At 34.8% G+C, this 9,626-nt stretch overlaps 1 protein-coding gene and 1 long non-coding RNA gene across 2 annotated transcripts; one reads left to right on the top strand and one right to left on the bottom strand.

The window, feature by feature from the left end:
* Nucleotides 1-3,832: 3,832 nt before the first annotated feature.
* Nucleotides 3,833-6,110, top strand: LOC130828205 (uncharacterized). The gene is made up of 5 exons (XR_009047342.1): nucleotides 3,833-3,904; nucleotides 3,998-4,123; nucleotides 4,208-5,453; nucleotides 5,572-5,705; nucleotides 5,789-6,110. It is a non-coding gene; the product is annotated as an uncharacterized LOC130828205 (long non-coding RNA).
* A 488-nt stretch (nucleotides 6,111-6,598) lies between these two features.
* On the bottom strand, nucleotides 6,599-9,093 carry LOC130828648 (uncharacterized). Its single transcript, XM_057694611.1, has 2 exons — nucleotides 8,997-9,093; nucleotides 6,599-7,486 (listed from the first exon to the last, which is right to left on the bottom strand). Exons 1-2 carry the CDS (start codon nucleotides 9,091-9,093, stop codon nucleotides 6,786-6,788), a joined length of 798 nt encoding a protein of 265 aa, XP_057550594.1. The 3' UTR covers nucleotides 6,599-6,785.
* Between the last annotated feature and the right edge of the window lie 533 nt (nucleotides 9,094-9,626).

The raw sequence follows: 9,626 nt of genomic DNA, 5'->3' as shown, positions 1-9,626 counted from the left end.
AGCGTGGCTACATGTTAATTAAATAATGTTAAAACACAACTAATAAAGGACAATTAAAGATATATAATCAATTCAGCCACACTTATAAGTGTGGCTAAAACACAACTAAGAATATGAAAGTCATCAACATCAGCCACACTAAGAAGCATGGCCAAACACAACTTAAAAAATAAAATAAACGTCTGAAGCAGCCAGAATTCGCGCGCCACACTAAGAAACCTATTCACCTTCTTCTTTCTTCTGAAAACTTCCCACTCGCCGGCCACACTAAGAACCCTAATTTCCTGATTTCCTTCCTCTAAAATCATTTGGCTTATAATCTACAATCTATCTTGTGGCTTCATCTCTCTAAGATAAGTAATTAAATTATGAATTATTATTGTTGTTCTTTTGAAGTTATTAAAGATGCACTTTAATGGCTCTCCCCTCTCTTTCCTTGAACCCTAACTCTTGAATTATGGAAATTCTGAATTTTTTGAATAATTAAGGTTGAATTAGTAATCAAGAAAACTTGATTGTACAGTGAAAGAAGCACTGTGACACCATTCACGGCTACTCACTGATCTTGCTTCGTTTTTTTTCACTGCCATTTTGGAATTGTTTGAATAATTAATTTTCCTTCCTCTGAACATTCGTTGTGTTACTGTATTAATTTTTTCGTTATTTCATCGATGATCTAAGTATGTAATGAATACAGCGGGACTTTCAATCCAGATTACAAAATGTCACTCTGTACTCAAAAATACTGCCCTTTGTCATTGTAGCTGACTAGCGGTTTAGCTTTGTCATTGGAAGAATTTATTTAATGCTTTGTAAGACTTTATGAGTTTATTAATGTTACAGCCTAAGTATGTAGACTATTTAAAGATTCTGCCAGTTAATTTGGGTCTGAAATTTTGAATAATTAATTGTTTGAATATAAAATCATCACAAGACCATTGGGGACATTGTCAAAAGAGAAGAAAAGAAACAAAGAAACAAGAAAACCATGTACACATTAGATTTGAATATTAGGTACACACAAAATAGAAGACGAATAAATAAAGCATCACGAATTATCAATGATAGAATAAAGGTTGTTTTTGGAATTGTTGGATTGAGTTGGTTTTGATTGTACAGTGAAGGTTGTTTTTTCAGTGATACCAAAAAGCACTGGAAATTCTGAATTAATTTTGAATATTTAAGGTTGAATTAGTAGGCTTTGAACACGAAGTTTGTTTTTCGAATTGTTGGAATGAGTTGATTCTGATGGTAAGCATATCTATAAATAGGTGCCAGATTTAACAATTGCTCATTGATATGAACACTAGTAGAAGTATTATTTTTTACAAGTATAAATTTGTAATCTTGTTAATATAATAATGTTCTATTTACTTAATTAAGTACCTAATCATCTTAATCAAGGGATAAAAATTAATCAAGTAATGGTTAGTTCTCCTAGTTTTGAGGAATTAATGGATGTGGGGATTTATGATTTGAAGTCATAGTTTATGTGAACCTGGCCGGTGTTGGTATTATAATTCTAAGTATAGCTAATTTTTTTGGAAACATAATCGAAGCTTTTGACCATTTGAATATTTGAACCCTATTCCAGGTCGGGCCATTCGATTTTAAGGTTGAATAATTTGTTATATTGGAATGTTGTTCAAGAATGACGATGTCGACATTTTACTTTAGTACTATATGTAGTTTAAAATTTTAGATGATAGCATAACTGATCTAGTTGAGATACCAAAATGTTAACTTTTAGGTTATAGCGTACTCAAAAATAATGGATAAAAGCTGGATTAATATGCATCGGACCTCTGATGAATACATAAAGGGAGTTGAATCATTTCTTGATTTTGCTTTTGCTCACACTTTGGATCCAAAGGTTATAATATGTCTTTGTACTAAATGCCAAGTTGGAAAAAAATGCATGGTTTAGTAGAGATATTGTTACACGTCATTTGATGTTTAATGGATTTATGTGTAGCTACAAAGATTGGATATATCATGGGGAAACAATTTACATGCCAACATCTTCTAATCTCAATTCTTTTAGAACTAGCTTGATCAATAGTGATCATGAGATAACTGGTCTTGTTGATACTACAACATTATTGAATGATATTTTTGAGACTATTGGACAAGAATATGTCGAGAATAATGATCATAGTCATGATTTTGAGATGGGAGATCCTATAGAGGGGGAAGATGAAGAAGATGATATTAATAATGGTTTTCATTTTAACGATGGAGTGGGTGAGAGAGAACATCATGAGGATGCTGAATATGAAAGGGTCAAAGAAATAGCTGATGAAGTACAATTTGTTGATTAATGAACATAATTCTATACATTTGTGGATACAAATACTTTGAAGTTGGAAAGAATGCTGGAGGATTGGTCTTGCATACCCATACTTGTGGCACTGCCACTTATGTAGTTACACGCGACAGATTTGTGAGTTTTTATAAACTGATTTAACGGTTATAAACTGAAAATACAAGTACAATATCACTACAATATTGGTCTCACTTCTAAAATGTTTATTTCAGGTTAAGGAGCATAATCGTGAGCCAGGAGATGTAGAATGGTTTATAAAAACCCATAAGAAAAAGGACAATACGTTCCAAGAACCAATCACCCAACAATTTATGGTATTTGAAATATTTTGTAAAAAATAATAATGCATGAATAGCTAGTAAAAAAAGTATGATAAGTATATTGTATGTTTTTTGATGAAAATAGGACTCCGCGTTGGATATTATAATACAGAAGACAGGCTAATCAGAAGTTGTTTTCTCAAAAACAACTGCAAATGTTGAAACAACTGCAAATGTTGAGAATTTCACTTATAAGAAACTAATGGGCGAAGTGACCAAGGGAAGGGTTATGGGATATGGTCCTGGAGTGACTGCTAAAGACCTACATAACATGCATTATCGAAATGAATCTCAATTGATGATAGATTTATGAAAAAGATGGATACCATGAAGAATGAGATTGTTGAACTGAAGGCTAAAGTTGTCGAACAAGCTTCTCAACATGGATCAGTAAGAATATAATTAATTGTGTTAATAATTTATCATGTGTCCAAATGATAGTTATAATTATACATTTGCTTACGTACAAAATTGTAACTCCGTAGAAGGCACGAGGCAAAACGGCGTGTCACCAGCATTTGGGGATGCTAAACTCGATTAACGATTCTGTTAGTGTTAAGTAAGTTCATTTCTGATTGATTATGGTCATACAACTACTCGTAGTACTCGTACTCCACCTCTCTCTAAACAACTAGTACCTATGTCTCTTAATGGTGCAACTACTCCACATACAGCTCAAGCTAGCAATCCAGATAGTGTATAGTAAGTTCATTTCTAGGTAGTTCACTTATACGTGTCAAAACCTTTAATATTATTAATCTAAAGGGATGCCAATCGAACATGGTCCTACAACTCTTCAAGTGACTCGTATTCCACAAGACACTCGTATTTCACCATTCTCTAAACAACCAGTACCTATGTCCTGAGCTGGTGGTGCAACTACTCCTCGTCATGCTCAATTTTCTAAATCAGGTAGTGTATAGTATGTTCATTTTTTAGGTAGTTCACTTATACTTTTCAATAACTTATATATTATTAATCAATATAGGGATGCCGATTGAATGTGCTCCTACAACTGTTCAAGGTACTCGTGCTCCACCACTCTCTAAACAACCAGTACCTATGTCCCTTGGTGGTGCAACTACTCCACATCATGCTCTACAACCAAGCCATAAGGTGTGGAACTATGAAACTTTAATAATATTTTGTTTCATATATTTTACGTAGTTCCTCTTTTTAGAGATATGCTAAACAAATGCAAGCTAATAATAGTGGAGTACCTGAAATTGGACAACTCAAACGTTTTAAAAAAGCTGAAGTAAGCGATTAAGTACTCATTATAAAATGTATATATGATGTTAAACTACTTTATCACATTTTTTTGATTTTTAATATTTTTTTTTATTGATAGTTGACTTATTAAGAGTTGGAGAAAGTGATTGATAAAATACTTTTGGAGAATCTCGAACCAGTTAAAAAATTTATTCGTGGAGACTAGGGTAAAAGAGAAATGTCACATTGTCATCTAGCTGGCATGGTATATATAGCTTTTACGTGTTACCTTCCTTTTAGTGTTTAAAAACTTTATTTAAATTTGCTTTTCAAAATCTGTTTTATGTAGGCAATGTATATGTGCAAGAAACGAGCTAATACACAAATGTTAGACAAACTACTATGGGCCAAATTAAATAAGGAAAGTACATTTCATTCGCAATTGTTATATGCTGAGATCATTCATATTAATTACAAAAATCTACCTTGTATGTATTTAGGTGGGCAACAAGGAACATGTACGAGAACCACAAGTGTTAAATACAAGCAAGGGTGAAGTAGTTTCCAAGACAAGTTTTACGTAGCTTTTGTTTTTGTTTACAACTTTGTAGTGTGTTTTGGACTACCGAATATTTTGATGTTGTCTTACTGGTGCATTGAGTTTGTGAATTTCCATAGCTTTTTTGGGTGTTGGTTAGGGTTGTCTTCGGACCTTTTGCCTTTAGCTGTCACATAGGTATAGTCTTTTCGATGTATAGCCATATGTGGCTCTATTCACATGAGACTACCGGATATCTTGGTTGATACCTTGATTTGTAAATTGCTTTGGTTGTGATTAATAGAAACTATTTGATGCAATGAGTCGATACAATTGGTGTTGCTATGAGTTTAATTGGTGTTGCTATGTCAGTCTGATGATGCTGTTGCTGCTATGAGTTGATACAATTGGTGTTGCTTTATTTAGTGATGCTTGCTGCTTGCTGCTGTGATCACAATTGGTCTGCTTGCTGCTGTGATCACAATTGGTCTGCTTGCTGCTGTGATCACAATTGGTCTGCTTGCTGCTGTCAGTTAGTGATGCTTGCTGCTTGCTGCTGTGATTAATAGAAACAGCCTACATGTCAGTTAGATGTTGCTGCTTGGTACTGAGATTAATAGAAACGATGTCAGCATCACAATTGGCTGTGATTAATAGGAACATTTACAAGAACCAGCTGATCTGTGCGGTAGTTTTTGCAAGAAACATGCTATTAATATGTGCTGAATGAGTTGCACCGTGTGTAGAATGAAGCCACTGTTTTGTGATGCTGATGCTTGATGCTTCTGCTGTGATGCTGCTGCTTGATCAAGAGCAGCCTACTGTTTTGTGCTGCGTGATGCTGCTTGCACTGTGATCTGCCAACCTGATGCTGCTTGTCATCTGCCAGCCTGGCGTGGAGTCTAAGTGTCCTAAACTCAATATCATAATTGAGTAAACAACAATGTTATTGTTTTACAGGAGGTTGCTTGGAAAAGATTTATCAGGCTTGAGCATGAAAGAACTGCAGCAGCTCGAGAACGAACTGAACGTCAGTCTATTGTCAGTAAAAGCTAAGGTGTTCTTCATCTTGTGCCTTATTTTCCTTGCTATTCTCTATTGAGGCTTACTATTGTTCCATATGCACCTACATCCATTACCATTTTTCGGTTAATGTGAATTATTTTGTACTGCAGGACCAACTACTGATGGAGCAACTGGAGCACTCATGCACACAGGTTCGGTCTGAGACAAATACGACTTTTGGTTATGATGGACTTTCCAACAGTGAGTTTGATAAATCAGATTCTGATATTACCTTGCACCTGGGGTATAGCTCTCTTTCTCCAATCCACAAGACTTTTAAAAAAGGTTCTCTGTCCCTATATAATGTATGTTCCTTCTTCCATTCAGGCCACCTTGTGACCATAATCTGAATAGAAAAGTGACGGTGACTGAGAGCGAGTCTAGAAGTCTAGCAGCTTCTCTTTAATTAATCATCCTTGTTGACCTCGCATTGTTAGCTGTTCTGCTCAAATTAGCATAAGATCATGTACCAGGTTTTGGTTATAGCATATCCAGCAGGATCATGAATGGTACCTAGTTGACTACCTGACATGTATACTGAATAAGTTGTATATATCTAGTTAATTACCCGCGGTATCAAATAGCTATCTGTAATTCCTTAAACAAAGAGTAATATCATATTTTTATGTTGTTCGGATTCTTCACTTTACCTCAAGTATTGGCATGGTTGACACTTGACACAGCACATTAGTGCAGCATCCTGCTTCGTATGTTTCAAAGTTTATTATGATTCTGTAATCGTATTGCTCATAATTGTGGCATAGGTAGTGCCTTGTTTGGACCTTTTGACTTGTATATTGTTTTTAGTTTTGTTTAATTAATAGCAAATTGTTTGACAATAATAATAATAATAATAATAATAATAATAATAATAATAATAGAATAATAATAATAATAATAATAATAATAATAATAATAATAATAATAATAATAATATTATTATTATTATTATTATTATTATTATTATTATTATTATTATTATTATTATTATATTAACAATAATAATAAGGAGAAATTACCCTGAATAATACGAACTTTCACTGATTTCTCAACAATGATACGAACTTTCAATTAACCATGAATAATACGAACTTTGACATGTGTTTTCTGCTGGCATACCTGATCGGTTTATAACCGGGAGAAACGGCCACTTCCTCATTTTCTTCATCAGTTTCATGGTTTTATAGACAGCAGCCTTCATCTTATTCATTTAATGAAGGAATCCCAAAATAATATACACTAAAATTCCAAAATAATTTAATGAAGGAATCACCATCATTGACGACTATAATAATATAAAAAAAAGTAGGCAATAATTCTCACTCTATTGTATCTTCACTATATGAAAGTGGTGCATCAGTGACTCTATAGCTTTTTCAATCTTCTGTCCACATGAGTGTCCCATGGATTGGGATGCCTGCTGCATATTTTGGATACCTCGACCCAAGCTAGCAATTGAATGGGCTGCAGGAAGAGATTCAGCAACACATTCAATTCCATCCCCATACAGAAGCAACCCAGCACAACTCACAATGCTGAAGCCAAAGGTAGCCCATGGCATGCTCCCAATCGGCTGAATCCGCCGTTTCCTCATTATCTCATAAAACGCAGCTCTTGTGGCTGAAAAGCTGGTCTTTTGAGCAGAAGCTAAAACACTATGAGTAACAGCACGAATTTTCTCTGCGGAAGCAGCTGCTTTGAATGCGGTGGATGCTTTAGCTCCAAAACTTGCAAAGCTCGGAGCCACAATTTTTGACGGACCAAGAAACTTGCTCAGTGCAAATGCAGTTGCTTTGTGCGTATGCGTAAAAAAAAGCTTCAAAGATGCTGGAACATTTGACATAACCACCTTTACCACGGATGTCACTGGAACAGCTTTACTAAAGGAAGATGCCCCCAGAACGATAGTAGCGCCAGAAGCAATAGCCACTACAGGTTTATCAGACAATATCCGCTTCCTTTTATCATCGGTACTCTCTCCATCAATCTCCAGGAATTCAATAAGTTCTTCAGGTGTAGTGATGACTAAGCGTTAAGAATAAACTAACCATGAATGAGATGATATCTTTATAGTTGATGCGTGAGAACGAGAGAGATTCAATGGAGTTGGTTGAAGGTTTGTGAAGAGGGAGAAGATGCTGGTACTGCGTGAGGAAGATGCTGGTATACTTTGCTTTTTCTTTTCCTTAATTTTATCAGAAAAAATTTTTTTTTAAAAAGAGCTGAGCACATTTACCGGTTATAGGTAAATTAGTATACCAGCGGAAAACATATGTCAAAGTTCATATTATTTATGGTTAATTGAAAGTTCGTATTATTGTTGGGAAATCAGTGAAAGTTCGTATTATTCAAGGTAATTTTTCTAATAATAATAATAATAATAACAATCATAATATTAATAAAAATTAAAATAATTTACTGCTAAAATTAGTTAAATTAGTTATGTTCATTAGCCACGCTTATTTGCGTGGCAAACAAAAAGAAAAATAATAGTCCATAAATCATGTAGCCACGCTTTTATCAAGTGAGGAAAGTTTCCAACACCTATAAGCGTGGCTGGAGGTGCTACCAGCCACGCTTATTAGCACCTTTAGCCACGCTTATTAAGTGTGCCTAAAAATTTAACAACACAAGCAGAGGTCACGCTTAATTAAGCGTGGCTAAATCTAACAGCATCACATATAAGCGTGCGTAAATACATTTTTAAGCGTAGGTATGTGCAATTTTTTTTTTGTAGTGAATGCATTTATTTTTTTAGGGTTTTTATTGTCACATTTGCCCTTCCTTCTGTGTTCCATCATTCAAAGTTTGAGGCGCCGTTTTTCACTCTCAAATTTCAAAATTGAAACATCTTTCCCCTAACCCAGTTTCCATATGTTTTTCCTCTATTAATTCAATCCCCTCAATCTAGAACCTTCTTTTACCCATCATCATATCTTTAACTGTAATTTATACTTCAAATCGCAGTATTAAACCCACAACATATCCCTAATCCTTATTATCAAAAATCTAAAAGCCATAAAATTGCTTCTAGGTATCTTCAAAAATGAAAAGTGTAACTGCAAAAGAAGAGATTAAACTTGTATGTAAGACCAATGGAAGGGCTTCATGAGATGGGTCCACCTTCATTTTTTATAAGACTTTTGATATGGTGGAAGATTCTTCTACTGATACCATTGTTTCTTGGAGTTCAGCTTCTAATTGCTTTATTGTTTAGTTTCCCTGGAGTTCTGCCCAAATTTTTCCCATAAGAATAGCCACGTAATTAACAATCTTATCTACCCAAAATATCAAAAAATAAAATCGGGTACCCGGTGTCCCGACCCGACTTATTCTGGTACCCGAAATCCGAGTACTTGCATTAATTGGGCCGGGACACGAGCCGTTAAAAAAGGTACCCGACTAACGGGGTATTCGGCTTTTCGGGTACCCGCTAATGAACACCTACTATCCATGGAGATTGTAGATTGGCCCCAAAAACTAACTCAAGTCTTTTCAGTGTACTTTGATCTCACTCGTGCGCACCTAGAAAAACTTCCTAGAAGGCCACTCATCCTATAAGATTGCTCCCCACTAAGCACGGTTAACTGTGGAGTTCTTAAAAAATGGACTCCCTTGAAAAGAAGATGCATCTTATTGATAAGGATAGATAATCAATAGTTTTTTAAAGCTCAACCAAGGGTGTCACACTCACCGTCACTTAGGAATGCAACGTCCTTGTTTCAACTCAGTTTCAGGATCTTTTTCCCTGTTAGGTGCACTAAATATATGATCAGCTACGGTCACAGGGTTGCTTTGATATTACTTGTAACACCCCGACCCCATCAAACCATCGGTGATTACCCATAGAGACTGTAACAGACCATTCTTTCCTGAATTAAGGTTTAATATAATATAATAGTAAATAATACTAAAACGGAATTCTAGTAATTGGATAAGCCGTTATTCTTGAGGAAAAATTTATATAATTATATAATTACATAGATTCTATAATTACATAGCTTCTATAGCCAAATATCATATAGTAGATACATTAGTTTCTTAACTTCATGCAAAGTCACCTGCAACATCTGCCCCCCATAATAAGGGAACAACTAGTGAGAATCGGTCAGCTAATAAGCTGAGTATAAAAACTTGTCAGCAATTATAAGAGTATAAAAATATG

This window comes from Amaranthus tricolor, chromosome 12, assembly GCF_026212465.1.
Source record: "Amaranthus tricolor cultivar Red isolate AtriRed21 chromosome 12, ASM2621246v1, whole genome shotgun sequence".
Classification (NCBI taxonomy): domain Eukaryota; kingdom Viridiplantae; phylum Streptophyta; class Magnoliopsida; order Caryophyllales; family Amaranthaceae; genus Amaranthus; species Amaranthus tricolor.
This window is presented reverse-complemented; position numbering and strand designations above follow the sequence as displayed.

What these genes read in the sequence shown, in the direction of transcription:
- LOC130828648 (XM_057694611.1), bottom strand. Translation starts at nt 9,093, where the DNA reads ATGCATCTTCTTTTCAAGGGAGTCCATTTTTTAAGAACTCCACAGTTA. An exon ending in GATGAGTGGCCTTCTAGGAA is followed by an intron (nt 7,487 to 8,996) that starts GTTTTTCTAGGT and finishes CTTAACGCTTAG; the next exon opens with TCATCACTACACCTGAAGAA.